The sequence below is a fragment of the Diabrotica undecimpunctata genome, chromosome 1 (assembly GCF_040954645.1).
Source record: "Diabrotica undecimpunctata isolate CICGRU chromosome 1, icDiaUnde3, whole genome shotgun sequence".
Taxonomy (NCBI): domain Eukaryota; kingdom Metazoa; phylum Arthropoda; class Insecta; order Coleoptera; family Chrysomelidae; genus Diabrotica; species Diabrotica undecimpunctata.
Genome location: NC_092803.1, coordinates 35,631,605 through 35,656,812, shown reverse-complemented (window position 1 = coordinate 35,656,812; position 25,208 = coordinate 35,631,605). Strand labels below are relative to the sequence as shown.

General features: G+C 31.7%; 1 protein-coding gene across 1 annotated transcript in view; it reads right to left on the bottom strand.

Moving 5' to 3' along the window:
• Positions 1 to 25,208, bottom strand: part of LOC140438115 (uncharacterized) — an 89,360-nt gene that overhangs the window by 13,480 nt on the left and 50,672 nt on the right. The window contains exons 7-9 of the mRNA XM_072527858.1: positions 24,532 to 24,830; positions 15,657 to 15,820; positions 8,099 to 8,430 (exon numbers count right to left, since the gene is read on the bottom strand). Of these exons, the coding sequence (XP_072383959.1) occupies positions 8,099 to 8,430; positions 15,657 to 15,820; positions 24,532 to 24,830 (795 nt within the window). The remainder of the gene's footprint in view (positions 1 to 8,098; positions 8,431 to 15,656; positions 15,821 to 24,531; positions 24,831 to 25,208) is intronic.

Below are 25,208 nucleotides of genomic sequence, written 5' to 3'. Positions count from 1 at the left end.
TCCTATTTTATGGTAAATTTCAACTACTTATTTGCTTTAACACATACTAGCGGACAAACTCGACATTGAGTTTTTAAATGAAATTTTTATTTTGCGAGAAAAATATACAATATATACAATGACCGGAAGTAAAAATATTTTTATCAATAACTCAAAAACTATAAATGATAATTTCGTGAACTTACATTTTTGAACTCTACGTTGAATTCTCTATTGATTTGACTAATAAAAACGAAACCGGAAGTAGACCTCAAAACCGGAATGCAATTTTTAGTTCATCAAATGTCGACATGGATATCATTTAGCAGTTAATTTTGCATGCTGATCACGAATCCGGTGTCAGATTTGCTCTATCTTGACGTTTTATGCGCGTTTCGGGTCACTTCCGGTGTCGGATTGCAACCGGAAGTACATATTTAGATTCGTCTCGACGAGACCTTTCGATCCATATATACATTGTGGGGTCTAAAACTTAAAGTAAATTTTAACTTCCGGTCATCTCAAAACCGGAAGTCAATTTTTGTACCAAAAGTATATCTTGACAATCTCATACGTAATGTTAATAATATTCCGAAAAAATATTTTAATTATCTAATATGGTTTTTGAGTAAAGTGGTGGACAAGAAAAGGGCTTAGCGTTTTAGTATATAAGATTATTTTTTTCTATTCCGTAAAACCTCATTGCTAAGCTGGCTTAAACACAATATGTCTGTTTTTAAGTTCAGAGAATTTGACTTCTTTTGTTGTTTGGAAAGTATGTCGACAGCACACAGAAACTGAAAATTATCATATTTCAGTGACCATTAAGTTAGATTATCGCCATTCAAAAGCGCCATTCAATAGCGCTGATTTATAGGGAAGCACTTGTCCCATAGACTACCTAGAAACGGCCAGAGGGTTTTTCTGGCCATCTCAAGACACTTCCTACCGAGATAGCTAACGAAACGCACCCAGTTTATCGGTCTCGTCCTATTTTGCCTCTTCATCCCGGGCGTCGCGACGGGAAAGATTCAACCCTACTCCACTGGCTACAATAATTAATACACCAATATTTCAAAAGATAAGTCTATTCTTTGTACAGATAAAAGCAATGAGTAATGCCAGAAAATTATCGTAATTTATTCACAATTAATATTTGCAATTGCTAATTTATTTACAAAATATTGCATTTTTTGAAGTTATACTTCTATACGCACGGTCGGCGTTGGAAATTTGCATGAGAGTGAATCTCTGAAACCATTACATATGTAAGATAATGAGTAAGAGAAAGACAAAAAATATATTTTCTCTCTCTTCCTCTCTCGAGAATAAAAATGTTCCTTTTGTATATATATTTAATATTATATATTATATAATATTATATATATATATATATATATATATATATATATATATATATATATAATATAATATCTATTAATATTATTATTTATGTGATATTTTTTATATTATTTAAAATTAAACGTTAATAATTATTTTAGGCTTTTGTATTTTCAAAATAATCACTGTTTTACCGAGAACTGTCAATTTTAAAATCCGTTAGTGTCATGCCTAATTGGCAAATCCTTTACATGTTTGGTTCATACACTGGTGGTTGTGAGTTCGAATCCCAATTATGAATTTCTTTTTTTATTTTTGAAATATTTAAAAATCTCACGTTAATCTTATTAAATATATGTAATATACGCAATAAACATAAATTTTAAAATAAAATGAAAATTTACAAAATAATCTGAGTTGTTGGTTTTTTATTTTTATCTTCGTAAAGTAAGTTATAAATGTATATTGGCAGTTTTAAATACTTATGAATATTACATTTTAATTTATATTGTATTATTATATTGAATTATGTTGCAGTGTAATTATTGTATTGTGATTTTTATATTAATCAAAAAAAAAATAAACAATGAATTTTACTGCAGAGTATGTGTAAATTTTTTTTTGAATTCTTCTCCTTTTAAACATATATAAAAATAAAAATATATATTTTCATTAAAATATTGATACAATCCGTCATTTACTATACTCCTATTACAGGTCAAATGTTTATATACAGCAAACGATGCACCATATACCTATATAACTAATTATTTTTCTCTTTCTGCTCTCTCTTACCTATAGCATTACATATGTAATGATTGTGCAGATTGATTCCTATATAAATTTTTAACGGCGAACGCGTGTATAGAAGTATAACTTCTACCGGCAGTCCCACTGGACTGCCACACCCGTTTTTTTTCTTCATTATTATTCTATTTCATTTAACCAGCGACCTCTAAATTTTGTTAATGCGAGTCCTTTGTCCATTATGAATCCCAGGTATTTATCTTCGCTTTTCCATTCGATGGAATTTTCTTCCACTATTATTTGTTGCTCTGGCTGTTGATGTCTCTTTTTAAAGAGCACTGCTTGCGTTTTTTGAAGTTTATTGCGATTTTCTATTGGAAACTCCATTCTTCGATGTTTTCCAACGCTGTTTGCAGGTTATTTAATGCAATGTCTATATTTCTATGTTTGGCCGCTATCGCTGTATCATCGGAATAAAGGCTGAGTAAGGTTCCAGGTGTTCTTGGAGTGTATATTGTGTACAGTAGTGGGGACAAGACCGCTCCCTGTAGCACTCCAGGGGTTTGTGATTTCGGACTGGACTTGTTCTATCCGAACACTGAAACTTCATTTGCTCAAGTACGATAAGATTCCCGGCATTGCCCCACTGTATTCGTAGCCTCTCATTTTGTAGATTAGCCCTTTGTGCCAGACTCTATCGAAAGCTTTGATTATATCCAGGGATGCTGCTTCTGTGTATTGTTTATCGTTGAATCCTTCTGCTACGTACTCTGTTAGTCTGAGTACTTGTAGCTCTCTGTAGTGCGCTGGTCTAAATCCAAATTGTGCCTCAGGTATTATTTCTACCCTGTATGCTTCAGCTTGGAGTCTGTTGAGGATGACTCTTTCTACTATTTTGCTAATTTCTGGCAGTAAACTTATCGGCCTGTAGTTTTGTGTGAACTGTTGCTGTCCTTTTTGGTATCATTATGACATGGGCCTCCTTTCATCGATTTTAAATTTGTATCTTACCATCGCGTTTACTATATTTGTTGGAAATGCTATGGTTCTTGCCAGTAAGTATTTCAGAGACCTGTATCTGATCTGATCCAGGTGCTTTTCTTGGTGAACTGTTTTTAATTAGTTCTTTTATCTCCTACAGTTTGTACCCAAATCAAATGGACCCCTTATAAATTGTTTACTTTCACGTCTCCCTTTGCTGCCATGAATATAATTTAACACGTATAACACCACTAAAACCACCACCACCACCACCACTAGACTCTTGGTTGAATAACTGTCGCTTTGCTAAATTTGTTAGCCGATAACCCCCTCCATCTAATTTAACTGTATTGTGCGAAGTTTAAAGTTGTAGAGGAGAGACATTCGCATGCGTGGCAATTGTAGTTGCCTACGGGCATGAATCGCTTAACGTAACTTAACTTCACGTAATATTCTAAAACCTTTCAATATTTTTTTCCTTGTAATTTACATTTTATTTGTCTATTTATTATTGAATAAGTATCGTATAGGAGGTAACTCTTCAAGATACTTTTCTATTTTTACTTGCATAACTCTTTGTGGCACAGAAGTCTGTTAATATTCTAGACCATAGTGGCACACAAAATAACGTTTTAAATAAGAAACAGTTTCTTGTGTTTAAGTTGGAGTTCACTTCGACAAATAGAGGGTGGTACAACAGTTGTACCACCGTGCAGCATCAGTATTGTCTTTGTGTATTAGTGGATAAAGTTCTGTAAGAAATGTATCCAAGTGTTGCTACGCCACTGGTAGCAATTAACTTACAATTCTTAACTTCTACCTAGGTAAATTCTCATGAAAGTCGAAAATGTATTTAAAAGATATGTTTACCCGTAGATTAACTTTCTCCGACCAATTCCAAAAATTTCTCTGTTAGACACGAATTCAAAAGGTTGGTTTTTACCTACCTCTGTATAGAAATATCGAAGTTGTCCCCCGCCGCTCGAAAATCCCTTGCAATAGTCAGGTATTGAAAATCGGAATTTTAAGTCCGTATAATATTGTACCCCAGCTTAGCTGGTCGCTCGCATATTAGTTAGTTTTTAGTTTCGAATTCGATATAATTCGACGCATTTTTGGTTTAAGAGTTTTTAGACTATCGCGTAATCAGTATCAAATTGTATCCCAGCTGAGCTGGTCGCTTCTTGTTTTTAGAGTTTTATCTCGCGCATTGTAGTTATCGTTACATAGCTTAGAGTTAAAAGCTGAACGCTCATTAGTTATCAAGTTTATTCATATATAAGAAAACGTCCTTAGTTGAAGTGATAGTTAGTAGTAATATTTAATCTGTATCAGTGCTTGTGTTTTTAGTGTGTCGTGGACCAGTGTATAGACAGTGATCGGTGGTATTTCAATAAAGAACTTGCGCTAAAACTTTGGCTAAATATTAACTTAGTTGTAGTAACATTCAATTATTAAATTACGTATTGTTTGAACTGCTTGTGTTCTTATTTCCCACGCCAGTGGGTGGTCCTTCTAATTTTAAGTAATTACAAGACTTAGTACGCTCTAAATTGTAGCAATATCGCCATCCTAATTTGTTGAACAAATGATCGTTTAATTCTACCAATTAGAAATAATAAATATTGTTCTAAAAATCTTTATTTTCAGATAAAAAAATTTATAATTTTTTATGATATTGTTGGAAACAATCTTTTGTTTTGCTGAGGCATAAAGGAACCTTACAAATGGTACAAGTCCATTCAGTACGAATTTGCTGTGCTTGAGTACTACATCGGGCACACCTTCTTCTTCTTGACCGTAGTGGCTGGTGATCTGAAGACATAAATCTTACTTCTTCAGGTAACCTTCCTTGTCGTTTATTTATTGGTACCCCACTACTTTCTTTCGAATTAGCTGCAGTTAATTTCACATATTCCTCCGCCAATAATCCATCTATTACTCTTCTTCGAAAGACTTTTAGAGATATTTTTTGTAGACCGCATATCTTATGTAATGTGAAGGCGTTTACAACAGAACAGTCTATAAAATGGAAAAAAATTCTCATCCACCATTTTTTGCTTTTCCTGTCCAACTCGTGTGAAGACTTCATCTGGTAAAACCTGTCTACAAAATTCATGTTAAGATTATAATCAACCAAAGCCGTAGGACATAGAACACACATTTTCGATCCATCTTTTTGTCTTCTTTGTACACAACTTGTCTGGGTGGGATCATGAAAATTAAAATATCCTATCTTTCCATTTAATAAAAATTATTCCATCACTACTTGCAAGATAATCATACTCACCCTGCTTTAGTTGCTTATCTTCACGTAATTTTGGCAAATACTTTCTGTTTGACATAACTGTTCCACATGAATAAAATCCGAGGTCTTTTAGTTTTATTTATACGTCATAGGAATTAAAGAAATTATTAAAGAATAAAACATGGTTTTTTTGATTCAAGTTCTCTGTCAACCTTAGAACTACTTTTTCGCCTAAAGAGTGTTCTATATAGTCGTCTGTTTTGCCTGTATAACCATCAAAATTATATAGATAGCCATTTTTATCAGCGGGTGTTCAAATCTTGTATCCCCTTTTTATTGGTTTTTTGGGCATATACTGTTTTAATACACTTCTACAATTTGTACTTTATCATAGACTCATCGATGGTTATATTAGCTGTTGGTTTGTAGTATTTTTGAAAATTGTTTTTTACTTCATTGAGGAAAGGCCGGACTTTATACAGCTTATCATATCCATTCTCTCCTTTTTTTGGCATTAGGTTGTTTATATGAATATGACTTAGCAGCCAACCAAATCTATTTACAGGCATAAATTTACAGATATGGTCATCATGAAGATCTTTATTTACACTCCAATAATCCCCATAACTTGGCAGTGGTTTTATACCCATTAGCAGATTTAGAGCAATAAATACTTTTATTTCCTTCACGGTTGTTGGAGTATATTTCTTTTGATTTTTTTGAAATTCCTGTTCCGCATACAGGTTGGTTTGAAAAGTAATTTTATCTAAACAATCATCAGATATAAACAGATTGAAAAAATTGTAAGGGGTAAGCAAAATGTCTTCTTTTTGTAACAATTCCTGACATAATCCTTGTTCATCAGTAAAACTGTTTACTGGTAGTATTTTTTTAATAATCTCTGTAGACCATGAAATTGTCTTTTTTTGATTAGGAACTTTTGCAAAATTCGTCGGCAAAGGAACATCCTCTTCACTCTACACATCTTCCTCACTAGACACATCGTCATTATTTAGTGCAAACTCATCACTCGGTTCAAACGTCTCGTCCTCACCTGAATCATCATCAATTTCTGATTCTTGATCACTAGGAATTTCTTCAAGCTCCCGGTACAATTCTTTCTCTGTCATCCCTACTAACCTGAAAGGTAACGGCTTCCTCCTATTATTACTGGATGCCATTTATTCCTAACAGGAAAAACGTTACCTATAAATAGCTGCACGTTGGTACGTATTTTGGATTGCCGTATATATTAAAAAATATACAGTTTGTATAAAAAATAGTATTGTTTTATGTTCTAGTGATTAAATAAATACACTACTAATCTAAAATAATATAATAACACACAATACCTACTTTTTAATAAGAAAATCAGGATGTAAAAATTTGTTTTACAGACACGTGCACTAGAAGTTGTTAGAATTGCAACGGATATCTAAAGACACAAATTTTTGGGAAATATTTCTGGCACGTGATTTAAACATGTTTATTAGGCGGTTCAGTATAGTGGTGCATTTTAGCCGTCTCTGTGCCGAACGATAAATTTATTTTGTTAGGTGGTACGTTTTATGGACCGTTGTGCAACATGTGACTAATTTTTAGTGGTACAAAAAATGTACCAGTTTACTTCAAAGAGATAAAGGTTAGCAGCACTACTAGACTACAATTGCCAACAAATTTTAAAAGGTGGATGTATTTTAAATAAAGAATTGTATTTATTTTTGTTTTTGTAAATTAGTCATATTGTTCTTATTAAATGGAGTTTCACATGTAATATTTTATTTTAGTACCCTTTATTATTCTTTACAGGTACCCAAAAGATTTCTATTTCATATTATAAGCTACAACTTTTCGAATCTATTCCATATAATATCCTGGCTCTCAAATTTTTTACTCTCAGTAAGGATTCTTCACACCTTGTGTGTTACTATTATTTCCTTAAGTTTGTTGTTGTCTTGTTCAATATTCTACTGTATTTTAAAGACATGCAAATGGGCTATCCATTGATTCCATCCTTGAGCGTTCTAGTAGTCACTCTCATGCATTCAGCCTCCTTTTTTCTTTAGTCGCACATTTTAGGGTGCCTTTCACATAAATTTATTCAGCTAGATCTAGTATAACGTTTAAATGTCAAATTTTATAAAATCGTAGACTAATTTTCGAAACCAAATTAGTCTACGATTTTATTATCAGATGTCGCTACATTGCGTATATACGAAGCCATGTCTATATGAGTTGCTTCCTAAGACAGGAAAGATTTATTTCACGTTCAGAGCGTTTGCGAAAGCCGTTCTGATGAGGCCTATTGGGCCGAAATACGTATAAGCGGATGCGCAAGCGCCCTGTACGTGAAATCAAATCTTAACTGTCTTTTCCCTCGTCAAATTTTATCTTTATATCGAAGAAATATGAATTTGATTATCAAGGAGTTTTTAACAAAATGAAGCAAAATGTATGATCATCAACTTAATATGTTTCCACAATAGAATTTGGTACCATTGGAAGGGTCTCAATATATTTATTTAACGTTGCGATGGTATAACAATAAGTATAGCTATAAAAGAAATTATGAATTTACGTATCTTTCAATTTTGTACATAAAACAACGATATTCAATTAGTTATCGAGAAGCAAGAATAGTATATCAACAATTTGGGCAATAGTTACCATGAAACAAAACACAGAAAAAAAAATAGAGATGAAAACAAAAATGAAATATTTATAATTTTGCGGAAACTTATAGGTCAAAACAAAACGTTGCTATCTTGCAACAACTTCAATGTGTCACCACTTATATATTACCTTAATGATCCACAATGGTGCAATAAATACTATAAAAAATAACAGCGATCTCCATCCAGTAAAGTCCGTAAATTCTTTACCAGCCTCGTAAAATTCATTGGAAGGCATATTTAAGGTGTCAAGTTCTATTCCAAGAGCTACCGATATAATTACGTCGCACGTGAATCGGCTAAACTTATCTTTTACGTCTAATTCTATAATATTTTCCTTTTTAGATTCCAAAAAATTTACAAACTTATCTGACTCTGCCATCATACATTTGAACATGTTTTTCATTTTGCTGCTTGTGAAAGCTGGGCTTAATATCATTCTCATTTCTTTCCATTTCTGACCTACAATATATAGATAAAAATACAGACTTAATTGTTTTTTTTTCAAGAGAAGATTTAAGTTACTTAGAGGAAGGTATTAATACAGATAATAATAATTAACTTAAGAAATAAAATAAGCATCATTCCGTCTCATGCGATTGCCAATAATGTAGCATCCATCCTAAATAATAATTATTTTAAACTGTTTGTGCTTTTGTCTGGTGTATGTTATTTGTATAATTGTATTTAAATGTTTATGATATTCTTGGATATGCTGGACAGCCTATTTTTCTTTTTACGAAATGCCCTCAAATATAGTTATCGTTTTAACTTTCATGGATTAAAAACATTGGCTTTTAGTGATATACTAAACCTTGGTTTAATAAAATCATAGCTGAGAAATATAAAATCATCGAACAAAAATTTAATTTTAGAAGGCCATGAAATCACTGACTTATACGACTTAATGGTACTCCATTCACTATGCTGAATGACGTTAGAGATTTATTTATTTAACATCTGGCTATATCACAGGTAAGTTTCGTATATAAACAAAGAGGCAATACATTTTAAGCAGTAAAAAACAAAACTTAGTTTTTATAAACAAATATTGATTTGACAAATACATTCAGTTGACTTTTTGGTCGCAACTAAAAAATCTGGTGAATTGCTACTGTAGGATCATCTCGGGTATTCCTGTCCCAGGTATTTAACTATTTGTCCTGTAGCACCGCAATTAAAATTTAGTGGGGTATTTTTCCCTACGTAAAAAGTGAATCAGAGCGGTTGACAAGGTTGTTTCTCGTTATTCTGTTTGGTGTAGCTCAGATTAGTCTTGATCTTAGCGTTCTATCGAGCATCACACCTAGGTATTTTGAGGATTTTGTGTAGCTGAGAGTCTGTCTTCAAAGTTAATTTTTAATTGATAGCTGGCCAGCAACCTCAATATGTCTACCAGTCGTCTGCATATTTCTTTTTGATGTGGTTCCGGGCATGACAGATGTCAGCTATATAGATTTCAGCTAGATATAACCTTACTAATAAATATTTTCGTTTTCGTTTTCATTATCGACAAGCATAGTACGGAGATCCAGGTACAATCATGACCTCTACCAGCTGTACAAAGAGGCACCGATCTCGGAATTCGTTAAACTTCGACGACTTCGATGGGCTGGTTATGTAGTGAGAATGGAGACCCAAAGATTGCCGAAAAAATCCCTACATAGTAAAATGTAGGGCCCAAGACCAACAGAAAAGCCATGGTAAAGGTGAAAGGATGAAGTGGCTGCGGACGCGCAAAATTTGAGGGCGTGAGAACCTGTAGCAGATCGGAAATAGACCGGTAAGGTTGAAGGCATAGACATAGACTATGAAATTCCATGTAAGGACTGTCAAGCAGCTTATATTCACCAAACAAGTCAGCTCCCACATTCTAGATTAAATTGACATAAATATGATAAAAATAGTACGATAGCTCTTATACGAAAACATAAAAAAATGCAAAAAACAACAAAATCACACTTTTAATTTTGAGCAAACAAAAAAAATGAAAGTAGAATAAAAAAAAAGAGAATTATATAAATCAATATACGTCAAATAGTGCCCAAATACTATAAATGACAAAAAAAAAATGTGAATTTAATAAATAAAATTATATTTTAACATTTACATTACACAAAAAATATATGTCATACAGTATAAAATCAGTCTCTGTAATTGCTTACAAACTAAGTGAAATTAAATCTTAATTATAAATAAAACAAAATATTAATTATATATTACACAAGATGAATTAAAATAAACAAAAAACTACCTATAACTTGTCAAGCTCTTTTTATCCGATTTTTAAATGTAGCCAAGGAGACACCAAATATTTCTAAATTGTTCCTATTTATTATTTTCAGTTTTCGCTCAATGGATGAGTGCATACCATAATTTATACGGTAAAGAGGTTTGTAAAACAGATCAACATATCTGAGACTTCTGGAGGGAACATATAAACTAATAAATTGGAGAAGTTCAGGATCACCAATATATAATCACCAATAACTTAAACACAAATACTAAATCACAGTTATCTCATTGGGTTTTTAATAAATTCAGGTTGAGTGTTTTTAAAATATCTGTATAATCATGATTAATAATGCGTATGTTTAATTTATATGCACAATATCTTAAACATTTGTTCTGCAATCTCTCCAATGTAGTAGAATGAACTTGGTAATGTAGCGACCATACAATAGATGCATATTCCACTTTAGACACTACCAAAGCATAATATAAACCGGTCTTAAAGCCCAAACAGGTAGTCTCAGACGGTTGTGAGTGATAAAAAAGCCTAAATATTTTAATGAATTAACTTATACATCATTTATATGTTGTATAAAACGCAACTGTTCATCAAATGTGACTCCTGTCTTTTATTGTTTTGACATAAGACAATCCCTTATCATTAATTGCATAAGAAGTATCATATTTTTTAAACTTTTATAAAAACTTATACAGTGCTAGTCAAAAGTCCGTTCACCCCCTCGTATCTTTTGAATGGTTATTGTTATAATACTGAAATTTGGAGGGAGGTAATAAACAGACGTAGGCTTCTCAACTACTCATAACAGGTGACGTAATAGTGACAGATGACGTTACAGCGCCACTGTGACATAATTTTAAATGGGACCTTATGGCAAGTGATATCTCGTTTGAAAGGTACTGAAAATACCTATTCATTTATAATAATTTTGTTTGAGTTTAAGCTCATTTTGATGAATAAATTAAATAAATACTAAAATTGTAGCTTCTCATTTAATTGATAAATATTTAACAACCAGTTCTTATAGTAAGTGTTCAAAATGTGCTCCATCTACTTCCTGACAGTAATGCATCCTATTTCTAAACTTTTGCCGTACTCGTTCAAATGTGTCGGGGGAAATTGCCCTACATTCTTCAACAATTCGTTGTTTCAAAATGTCAATATTGTCGGTTGCTGTAGCGTAAACTTTAGATTTCAAGTATCCCCACAGAAAAAAATCTAATGGTGTAAGGTCCGGTGACCGAGATGGCCATTCTATCGTACCTCGTCGTCCAATCCATCTACCACAATATTTCTCATCTAGGTAACGTCTTACTGCACCATAATCTTGTTGAAACTTTATTTCCAAGTTGCCGAATTCATCTGGATTATCCTCCAGAATTTAAAGCATTAATAGTTTAATTGCATTTTGTAACATCTCTAGATACACTTCACTGGTTAAGTTAGTATTGAGAAAAACAGGCCCAACTATGTGGTTACCTGCTCAAACATTTATTTTTTTTTGGAAATTGAGTATGTGTTTCACGAAAGACGTGAGGATTTGTGTCACTCCAATACCTCACATTGTGTGTGTTAACATTTCCATTGAGAGAAAAAGTACTTTCGTCACTAAAACAAATTGTTTTTATGTAATTGGGCTGTTAATTTTATTGGACATATTTTCACAGAATTCTAGTCTTCGGTCGGGGTCATCATCTGAAAGTTGGTGCACAATTTTTAATTTGTATGGATTAAATTTGTTTTCAGACAACACTGGGTGTACTGTCTTTTGACTGATTCCATAGATAGATGCAACTTGGGCTGTAGAAGAAGTAGAGTTCACTACAATTTCTGAAATTATGTTAATTTTTTTGTCGTCACTAATTGTTGGTCGACCAGATCGTTTGACATCTTGAACACTACCTGTTTGTTTAAACTTCCGAAAAAGCTTCCTCAAATAAGCTCTCGAGGTAGGGCAATCAGGGTACCTCTCATTAAAAAGACGTTCCGCTGTATGGAAATTATTTCCACATTCACCAATTATTAACACAGCTGCTACTTTGTCGGCTACAGTCCGTACCATTCTGCCTTTGTAAAAATTTAAACGTCTCGTTAAACAATATTTAAACTAAATATTAACTAAGAACAACTAACTAAAAACAACTTGACTAAACTTGAATTGACTAAACTAGGCAGAAAGAGAAACTAAATATTCAGGTATAAACGCGTTTGCAAACTAAAAGTAACTAGAGAATTGACTAAACTAAGTAGAAACAGAAACTAAATATTGAGCTATAAACGCTTTTGCAAACTAAAAACAACTAGAGAATTGACAAACGTCAAATTTTTTGACAAATAACCAAAGGCGGACGTTAGAATTTTTATTAATTTAATGTCAAACCAGAATTTTAATGTTTATTTTCTTTATTTATTCGTCAAAATCATCTTAAATCCAAACAAAATTAGAATGATTAAATAGGTATATTAAAATAATTGTAGTTTCGCATTTAATTAATAAATATTCTAACGTTCTCTAGTTAATTGTCAAAAAAGTTGTTGTTGACGTACAAACAATTAGAGAATTGAAAAATATCAACTTTTTGAGGTTTTAATATTTATTATTTATTCATTAAAATGAGCTTAAACTTAAATAAAATTAGTATGGTTGAATAGGTATTTTCAATACCTTTCAAACGAGGTATCACTTGCCATAAGGTGCTATTTAAAATTATCTGTCACAGTGGCGCTATAATGTCATCTGTCACTGTTACGTCACTTGTTATGACTAGTTACGAAGCCTACGTCTGTTTATTACCTTCCTCCAAATTTTACTATTATAAGTAAAACCGTTCAAAAGATATGAGGGGGGGAACGGACCTTTGACTAGCACTGTATAACAATTTAGCAACATTTAAATACAAAATATTATTCTCACACCAAATACTCAACCGGTCTAAATCTTCTTGAATTAAAGTTATGTCATCAGTTGAATCGACGGATTTAAATAATTTCAAATCATCTGCAAACATCAGGAAATCACAGTTTTTAAAACATTCTGATATATCGTTCACAAACATATTAAGTAACAAGGCTGAACCGTCAGCTCATTGGAGTACTCCTGATTTCACATGAATTATATTTGAATTAAAACAACCCATTCTCACTTGTTGGGTGCGGTCCCTTAAAAAGCTGCTAAACTATTCTAAGGATTGATGACTAAAGCCAACGACATTTAATTTTTCTAATAGGATGTTATCATCTACACTGTCAAATGCCTTGGAGAAGTCAGTACAAATAGTATCCATCTCACTGTTATTCTCCAAGGCGTTTAATATTTTTTGTTCAAAGAGTATTAAATTTGTTACCGTTGAATTATTCTGAGAAAATTCATGTTGGTTGTGTATTAGGTGCTCTTTACAATAAAATTTTAATTGATCGTGCATTAGTCTATCAAAAAGTTTTGGTATAGAGGATTGTTTAAACATGCTTCGATAATTTTTATGAGCAATTTTTTTCTGTACAAATAAATAACGTAAGTTGGCATTAAACCATTTTGAATAACTAGAAGTTCTAAATCTTTTCACTGGTACAAACAATGATAATGACATATTTTGTATGTTGTAAAATTCTGTTACAGTATCATCAACATTTGACAGATTCAAATGGTCTTCCCAAGGGATCATTGAAAGATAGTTCTTGAGACCATTATAGTCTGCGTTTACAAAATCATGATAACATTCAGTATATTCTAATGACTTACCTTGACGTTCACATAAACTAATATTGTAAGTGTAACTTATGTGATGCTAACTACTTTTAAAAATCGGATCTGAAGCTTTTGCTACTTGTAAATCACAAACATTTGTAAATACTAAGTCTAAAAAAACATTTTTTTCTTTTGGAATATTAATCATATGGAAAAAATTCAAAAAACTATAAAACTCAGCTAAATACAATGCATGTGAACCTTGAGGACAATTCACCAGGGGATCTGATTCATTGTTATAGCGTGAAGCTTCAGGAAGATCGTAGTCGCCGAATATATGTCTTATGATGATTATACTTTTGAGATATATCTTCGACTGATTAAAAGTGTTATTCATATACTCGTTTTACGGATTTTGGGGGAATGTATACCCCTCCAATTATAAAATTTTCTTTACCAAATGAACATAAAATAAAAAATTGTTCGATAAATTTGTACACAGGTTTCAGCACAGTTCCCTTAATGTAGTCTTTAACAAAAATCAAAATACTCCATCCTCTTAACTTATAACTAGTATCACGATCACATCTAAAAGTTTTATATAAAGGTATTTTAATTTCACAATCTAAATTATTCTGGTGTAACCAACTTTCAACATATATAAATATATCACAATAAGAACATTAAATAAAACTAATAAGATCTTGAATTTTTGTACGAAGTCCTCTGACTTGCTGACAATAAACTTTTAATGGGGATGAAATAAATTTTTTTCTTCTCTCTTGAATGTTTCAATTTTTGCTACACCATTTACAATGTCCTTAACAACACTATAATCGGAAAAAATAACTCTGTGGATGAGACTTAGTACCTGTGTTCTTCTCTACTCGAATTACTTTCACTACATCATCCATTGCTTCATATTTTCCTATTTGCCTCATAATTTCCTCGACTTTGGTTCTGTCTTGTTTTATCCTATCTTTAATATTCAAAGAATTCGAGAACATTGAATAACATAACATTGCTAGATTTTACAATTCTTTCGTTTATTACTATAAACATAAAGGCAAACCTGACGCATTGAGGTTGCATTTCAGTTCATTAATAGTATTTCTTAGATCACAAATCTGATTATCCTTTTCGTATAAGGATTTTTTATTCGCACATTTAAGTTTCTCTACTTTAATCTTTAAATCTTCAACCATTGACTTCAAAATTGGTACTAATAGTAAACCTTGCTTACAATCCTCACAGAAATATTTTAGTTTCCTAGTATCTGCTGCTAATTGAAGATACTTATCACACTTGAAATAACTTGTAAACACTTTAATAAAGATATTAAATATCAGTCACGTCACTGGTAGATGGTAATTACTTATCTATCACTATAAATTTGTCCTAATTGCTTTAAGTTTTGTTTGAAAGAGAAAAACTTAAGATTTAAACCACCCATTGCAGTTATTGCAATTTACAAACAAATAAATTGTTGTTTCAAAAAAGAAAGATGATCTTTATATACCTTGTACTAATTATGGATATCTTAATATAACTTTATAAATTAATTGTTAATATTTACTTGTAAAACAACAGTTTTTTGGGAGCAATTGTTAATGACATCCTTAACCTACCTGATTTATAGCAGCCTACAGTAACGCGGCCTATAGTAAATTTTATGAGCTTTATTTTATTGATATTCTTATAGTGAACCAGGCTTCTATATTCTCAAATTATTTTATATAATGCTAAACTTACCTTGTAGAGAAAACAAATTGTTTCCCCATAATGGATCTATGGATGCTGGTATAAATTGTCTGTGATTAACAAAATGATCAAAATCCTTAATGGTAATTCTTTTAATCAGCTCAGGATCTCTAATCACAATAATAGGTGTGATGAACTGATAAGTACCAAAATATCTAAAACAAAAAGCTGTTTATAAGTACTATACTATATGAGTAATATTTCTCACATGGAAAGTGTAACTGTTGCGTTGGTTTAAATAATGAAACTTTATAAGTAACTAGTATAATAATGTTGGATAATCATATAATGTTATATGTATATATAGTCATTAGATTGCTTCCATCAGGAGTTTAATATAGTGGAACTCTAGGGGCTATTTACCCCCTGCAAGGGGTTGATTAACTCGAACTCACTGGATACTCATAATTACTTTATTGGTTCTCTAATTACAATAATAGAGAGAGTACCCAGTTGACGGATGACAGCACTAGCTTCGACTGTTAACTCTTAATTCTTAATTAATAATGATCTACACTGTTATTTTCTGAGGTATTTAACTCACGTGCGTTTATTTATATAATAATGTTTTACTAATAGAATTTGTACACAATATTAAATAAGCTTTTGATTACATTGCAAATTTCACTAGGTCAGCGCCTCGGTAAGCGTGTTCTAGTTACACCGATATTTTCAATGTCGTAAACAAACAATCGCATTGAGTAATATGCAATGATTAATATTATTAAAAGGATTTTAAATTTTTAAACTAAATTGGGTTACCTAGATCTGATTTCTGGATGCATAATTAAATCCCGTTACACTAGTGATTTTGCCCGTTGCCATGCGACATACCGTAGCACTATTAGAATATATGCATACAAAATTAACGCGATTTTATCAAAGTTCGAAATTGGTACCTTTTAAGTGGATTATAGCGGGTAGTTGAAAAAATGTGACGGTTGTTTTATTGGGAAATATGAGCAGTATAAAATAATATCTTCGGAAATACTAACAAAACATAAACTATATACTAAGTGTACAAAATTTAGTAAAATAAACTAAATTTAGACAAAATGTAACGTATCGGATTTTCGACACGTTGCAATTTAAATAAATAATTCTGAGTATCATTTACCTTAACATAAATAAAAGTAACAAAAACAGGTCACAAAAGAAAAACAACTGCCTTTGACTTAAGACGCTTCAATAATTTAATCTTCAATGTTTCTAATTCTTCTAAGTCTTATAATAGAAAATAAAGTACCAATAAAATAAAGTATCTATATCCAACTGCATACAATATCTGTGACTAAATTTAACTAATTTATATCTAATAACTTGATAAGCGACGGATTTTAATACTTCGATTACAAAGTTTATTTATGATAAGATCATTATCAATGTTTGCAAGAAATTGGCATTCTAATTGCATCGTAACAAGACTCTTCAGATTTTCCTTTGTTATCGAAGATCAAAGCCTGGTTTTTAATAATTTTAATTTCGAAAAACCTCGATCACAACTTGCTTGCGTGAGAAGAAGTGTAAAAAGGAATTTATAAGCTTTGCTTAGCTCTGTATACATGATACTGTACATATTATATTAATAAATAAGCTTATAAGCGCATTCTTTAATATCGCATTTACATGTTTTTTCAATAACATAAGTAATTGAATCTTTATTTTCTCAATTATTTTGACTATTATTTTCTTTGAGATCTTCTAGATGGGCATGGGAATACCGGTACGGAACGAATACCTATATACGTTAAGCTTTGCACACGATCAAGTTGTGATTGCACAAGACCAAGACGACCTTAGCTACATGATAAAGAAACTACAAGAAGAATATACCAAGGCTGGCCTAGATATTAACCTCGCGAAAACAGAGTACCTATTTACAAGTGAAGAAGACATAGAAGATCTACAGATTGATGACAACGTAACAATCAAAGGAAAGGATAAATTCAAATACTTGGGGTTTATAATTACGAAAAAGGCAACAACAGAGGAAGAAATTACACAAAGATTAGTACAAACAAGAACATCAATCCGACAACTTAACTCAGTATGGTGGGATAGACAACTAAATATGAAGACAAAAACACAGATTTATAAAACATTAGTGCGAAGTATTATGACATATGGGGCTAAAAAATGGATCATAAACAAGAAAAACAGCAGTAAGATAGTAGCAACAGAGATGGAATGTCTGCGAAGATGCTGCAGAGTAACAAGAATGGATATGAGAAGTTATGATGAAATAAAGCAAAGAACATCAATAGAAACAGAGATACTAATATATATAGAACAAAAAAGACTAAAGTGGTATGGACATGTAAGAAGAACTAGAGACAGCAGATGGATAAAGACAATAACTGAATGGAGCCCCATAGGAAGGAGGAAAAGAGGACGACCCCGAAAATCCTGGAGGAACGAAGTAGACGACGCCATGAGTAAGAGAGGCCTAAACGATGGAGAATGGGACAACATAGAAATATGGAAACGGTTGAGCGAGAGAAGGCAGTGAATACTGTAGAATCCCTGAATATATATATCTTCTAGATCCGATTGACCTAAAACTTCATTTCCATAACATTCATTCTAAGCAACATCTGTCCATTAATCAGCAAATTATAGAAGTTCCTCTGCAAGTTTTTCTCAATCAGTTAATGGAACTAAAGTGCATATTTTTTTGTAATACACCCTTTGGTATAACTTTTTCAATTCATGAAACCTTTTTGGACTAAAACATGACATATCTTGATTGAGTCGCTTTTAATCGGAAAACCTTGTTGCCACGCTAGTATTTACCTGATCAATGATGAGATTAAAAGTCTTTATTTTGAAAGAATCTTTAGCATTGATCTCAGTCTCATTATTACGATTTTCGCCTGACTTTTTTTTACGAATTATTCGTCTCCTACACGGTAGATGTTTTCGATGAAAAGGTTATGTGATTCCAAAAATGGTATTTCGATAATTTTTTTATCAAGCATTTCTGTTAATGCTTCAACAAAGTTTTGCGCAGCATTCAGCACTTTTGGAAAATTATTTATAATATTTTTAATATATTTTGTGCATTAGATACCATGCCTGTACATAATTTAAATTTTTTGTTTGTAAATAATCTGATAGAGGAGTGGTTATTTTAAACATCAAGAGAAACGAAACATCATGGCAGTCAGAATGATTTCAAAAGAAGTAAACTTCTAAAGTAAGTACTATTTCACCCCAAAACTTAAAGTGTAAGAGCGTTGTTTGTTGTACCCACTGCCTTCGTTATGTGGGATTCTGAGCAATTATCCTATATGTATAATGCATCCTAATGTAATCCTATATGTGTAATGTAAAGAGCGCAGAAAACTGCACCTGTATATTTTAGTCCAATTTTGGGATATATGTATTATAACAGAACTTATATTATAAGAGAAAGAGCGATTATTGATTCCTAAAAGCGCCCGAATCGTGAAAAGGGTCTTCGAAGGTGCCGCACGTCGCATATAAGATATTACTATTAATACAAAACCCTGGGTACCATTTTAAGCTATGTTCGCTGCCTTTTGATTATCTGATACCTGATACGAGCTGTATTTTGTTGCACTTACTGGCTTCGTTATGTAGAATTCTGAGGTGTAACAATCTTATATGTATATTGTAGTTAGAAAGTATAGAAAACTGTACCTGTATATTTTAGGCCAATTATGGATTTACTACTCTCATATTATAAAAAAATAGCTGATATTGAAAAGGAAAGGAAAGGAAAATGAAAGATGTATTGAATAGATGGGTGAAATACTTTTACCAGGTACTTAATATAGAGGAAGAAGAAGAAAACCTGAAAGACAAAAGAGATGAGGTAACGGGAACAGATGAGAGGGAAGAGGAACCACCAATGATTTTTGAAGTTATACATGCAGTTAAAAAACTAGCCAGAAACAAATCACCCGGAATAGACAATCTCCCAGCTGAACTATATAAAGAAGGTGGCCATGATACCACAATGGCATTACAGCAGCTTATAAAAGCAATATGGACACAGAAATCCCTCCCCAATGATTGAAATATTGAAATACTTTGCACATACACAAAAAAGGAGATATCTTTGAATGCTCTAACCACAGAGGAATTACGCTTCTAAATGCAGCGTATAAAATATTTTCCACAGTACTACGTCACCGTGTGGTACCACATGCAGAACGGATAGTAGGAAAACACCAGGCTGGTTTCAGAAGTGGTAAATCGACAATTCATCAGATTGCAACCCTGAAACAAATTTTGGAAAAAACACTGGAATATGGCATTGCTACTCATTACATATTTATAGACTATAAAGCAACCTACGACTCTGTGAATAGAAGAGAAATGTTCAAAGCAATAAAAGAACTAGGAACACAAAATCAGTTGGTAAATTTAACAAAACTAACTCTTGAAAAAGTTGAATGTAGAGTACGAATTCAGGGGAAACTGTCTGAACCTTTTAAAACAAATAACGGGCTGCGCCAGGGAGACCCTCTCTGCTGTATACTGTTTAATCTGCCTCTGGAAAAAGTAATACGTAAGTCACAAATCACCACCACTGGTTCAATATACAATAAATTAGCGCAAATTCAGCCCTATGCTGATGATATCAATATTGTTGGGAGAAAGGAAAACTCTGTACGAGAGACGTATGTAGCATTAAAAGAATCAGCTACATAAATTTTTTTAATAATAAACACCAACAAAACGAAATATATGAAAATAAGCAGTAAACGAATTTATATACCTGGGAGCGCTTCTTAACACTGAAAATAATACTACCGCAGAGATAAACCGCAGAATTTGCACGACCAACAGATGCTATTTTGGGCTCAAACTGCTTCTTAAATCCACAATTATATCAAGAAATATAAAAATAAAACTCTACAAAACAATATTACGCCCAGTTCTAACATATGATTCAGAGACCTGGACTCTAAACAAAAAATAATGAAAATATGTTCAACAACCTCGAACTGTATAGAATATACCAGGAACCTGACATCGTAAAACATATTAAGATGGGACGTCTGAGGTGGATAGGGCATCTAATACAAATGAAATAAAATAACCCAGCTAGAAAAACGCTCCTTGATAGAACCATTGATCAGAGAAGAAAGGGAAAACTTAGAACAATATTCCTTGATAACATCGATGAAGACATGAAAAATCTGGGAATACGTGCTTGGCGGAGAAAGGCGATGGATAGGGACGACTGGAGAGAAATTCTTGAGGAGGATAGGATCCACATCCACTCACGGTTGTAAAGCCAGAATGATGATGATGAGCTGATCTTAATATCTACTAAAGGCGCGAATCGTAAAAATGGTTTTCGAGGACGCTGTACGTCACAACTAAGTTATTAACAGAAATCTCTGGGTGCCATTTTTAAGCTATATGCACTGGCCGTTGATTATCTGATACCTGATACGAGTTGTATTTTGTAAAAAAAACCATGCTCAATTGAAATAATAAATCAAGCCAACAGCGAAATCGTAAACAAAATAAAACAGTTTTTAGGGTAATAATAGCTACATCATCTTTGGGTTAACAGGCAAAAGGCACACCGTCGAATCAGTCACGATGTGTATTGATTCATTATAGGTACTCACTAAATTATAAAAACTGATAGTTTTTTTGGACATTTCAAATATTGTAGCAGGATTGTAAATTTTCTAATAACTACAATAATCAACGTTACATATGAAGTTAAATTTGTGTGGGCCAAAGAATAGTAGGTATACAGTGTATTAATTTTAGTAATCTTAGGACTATTTAACTTATAGTTACTTCGTAGGGAGACAGGTCAAATAATGTGTGTTTCTATGGATTTCTTTTACTTTTTTACTTTCTGGTAAAAAACAATTACAGGAATCATCGAATGTTGTTTATTCTATACCGTGTGCCAATTGTAAAAACGTGTATATCTGAGAATCATCTCGTAATTTTCACAGTAGAGTGATCTCGCATCGCAGCGACATAAAAACCAATACGTCTTGTATAAATAAAAAGTCTGACATAGATAAACTGAGTAACATTTTATTGTTATTTACTGACAAAACATCAAAAATAAAATAAAGATTTACTTTGACATATACACACCATAATACATCTGCATGAAAAACATGTTGCAGACCATCAAGACAGGTTTAATATAATACTTCCATTAATAAAGCATGAAGAACACTTAATTACATTTTAATTCATACTATTTTTATTTTTTCTTTCTGTTCTCGATGGATCAGTGCCAAACACACCATTAAAAGATGTCACAAATGAAGTTTTACTATCAATAACTAAATTTTAAAATGTATTTTGTTCATTATTTTATATGTTATATTTTATATGTGTGTTATTAATGTTGAGTGTCATAGCTTTATATAAATAATCTCGACGACTAGTAAGTTGCAATGACAATTTGTGATATATTGTAAATATTTACACATTCTTCTAATTACAGTGTCTTGAAGAAGGAATAAAACAATTCCGAAAGCTAGACCAAAAGTCAAAAGAGTGTTTCTGTAACATCCCGACCAAACTTTCTGACTGCAGCCCTAATAAATTGTGTTGTTTGTTTATATCGACAGTCAATAATATCCAGTATTTCTTAATTAAAGTGGAAATTAAAAATTTTATTTTTCGCTATAACTTTTACGTTTGTGAATATTTTTGGACAAAAATTTACAGTTGGATATTTTTAAGTAGGATAAATTATAATTTTATACATACTTTAACGTAACTAATAGAGGGCACCACATATGCCACATGTGTGGCATAAATTTGCGCTAACTTTTTTGCTGTTTAAGTTAGCTCTATTTGTGTTAAGAAATATTAAAGATACATTATTTTTACAAAGAAAAGGTATACTTGTTAGTAGCCTGAAAATTCAACCGTTTTCGAGATAATCGCATTTTATAAGTCAGCTGAATAATAATTCTTATTTTGATATTTATGCGGTAAAGCACTGAATACCTGTAGATAAGCATATTTCATAGTTTATTTTTATTCAAACAACTCAAAGATGATAATGTAACATCACAAAATGCTTTGTTATGGGTGCTAAATGTCTTATTGGAGAAAAGATTCTTCATCTTCTTCTTTAGGTGCCGTGTCCGTATTCAGACGTTGGCTGTCATCATGTTTACAATTTCCATTTTCTGTCGCTTCTTAAGTTTCTATAATGGCGTTGTATTACTTTTTTTCTATTGTAAAATGCTGAAAACCCAAAATATGTGGTTTATGCAAGATGGTACACCACCACATACTAGAGAGAAGGCAGTTAGAACATACTTAAATACAACTTTTCTGAACGATGGATTGGTCGTGATAGTCATATTCCTTGGCAATGTGGTGAGATATTGATATGATTATTAAATTCATAACAAATTCGAAAAAAATTATTTATTCTTAAATTGTTTACCCATTTTTATTAGGACAAATGGAAACTAGAGCACAGGTATTGAATAACACGTCCGTGTTTTGTCTCATAATACTTTTGCTACAAATCTAACCTTAAAGACTCAGCATTTTTACAAAAACATCATCGTTGGACTAATAACCAATATTGGTATAAATACAGTAAATAATAGTCCATTTGTTCGGGATGTAATTTTAGTTACTTGAAAGCTTTAACGTAATCATATAAATAAGTAATGACATCGATAGGTTATTCCGTGTGTATATAAGTAACCAATGAACGAGATACATCACAGTTTAGTACATTATTTAACCTCTGCGACAAATAAGATGTAGTTTCATAAAATACCATAAGATTTGGATATGTATTCAAAAGAATATATTCAACCATTGTACACTATAGCCACCACCTAGCGCAGAATTTAATCCGCTTGATTTTGGTGTATGGGGCGCGTTAAAACAACGTGTCTATAAGAATCCCATAAACATTCGCAACCAACTATGGGAAGAAATAAATACTGCAGCTGTTTCGTTAGAACCAATGATGCTATTTAATAGGAGACGATCTTTTATGGAATATATTGACAAATGAATTAAAGAAAATGGTGGACATATCGAACACTTACTTTGACAAAAAGTTATGTTATTTAGTTTAACTATTTCTTAATTCGGTTTGTAAGCAAAATGCTTTGATTATGACTTTAATTTAACATAAAACGTAAAATTTTTGATGTAAAATTGTATTATTCTGGTATTTTGTCATATCCTATTATTAATTATCCTGCTGATATATTTATTTTATTTAATATTTCGTTAACTATTAACTTTAGTTAAAGGTATTTTATACCAAGATTCAGAAGTATTAATGTTTTTGTCTATTTTTTCTTCGTTGCCTGGAGTAATTGCCTTAAATCAGAATTATGCAGCTGATTCGTAAAATGCGATTATCTCGAAAGCTGTTGAGTTTTGAAGTTATTACGAAGTATACCTTTTTTTTGTTAAACTAATGTATCTTTAATAATTTTTGTCCCAAATATAGGTAACTTAAAGAGCAAAAAAGTTAAGTGCAAATTTATACCACATATGTGGCATATGTAGCGCCCTCTATCACTTACATCAAAGTGCGCACAAAATTATAATTTCTCATGTTTAAAAGTACCTAATTGTAAATTTTTATACGTAAATGTTTACAAACATGAAAGTTTGTAAGCGAAACATAAAATTTGAAATTTGCACTTTAACACCCTGTATCTTTCTTAATATCAACATTTTATTAAAGCAATTTGGCTTAAATCGTAATATATATATATATATATATATATATATATATATATATATATATATATTCTTTCTAGAAAGAGTTGAACCTAGACAAATGACAACTACCAAAAGTTTACATATTAATATTTTTACGTATTTTATATCAAGGTAAAAATAAAGTGTTCCTTACCTTTTATGAGGAAATGTATTGTATATCCTGTCAATACTTTCCGCAAAACTTTCTTGTTTAAGCACGCCCTTGAACGACTCACCAAATAGCCATGGGGGATTTGCTTGGACGACTCCTCTATCTTTCCAATAATTTTGAGATTTAACTATCGATAGATAAAAAATATAAACAAGCAACGCAAATATTATAAAAATTAATATAGAGACTAACATACTGATAAAATTACGACCCGAACAAAATTTTTGATGAATGCAAATTTGTCTAAACTGCAAGAAATGTATTATATAATATGGCAATTTAAATCAGTAAATTTAACAAAGGTTGTTGTTGAATATAATATGATTATCTAATCTTCAATGAGAATTTTGCTTTTATTACACGCACAATATGACACGAACAGTGGTTCCCAAACGTAATCAGTTTGTAACTCACTTATGCGTCGTGATTAATAAATCCATCATTAAATCAAAAAAAAAATATATTTTATTTATACTTTATATAAGAATAAGATCATATACAGGGTGGTCCTTAAGTAATTGTACAAACAGAAACCGTAGATTCTGCACTTTAAAATATTACGATTTAAGCCAACTTGCTTTAATAAAATATTGATATTAAGAAAGATACAGGGTGTTAAAGTGGAAATTTAAAATTTTATTTTTCTCTATACTTTTTAC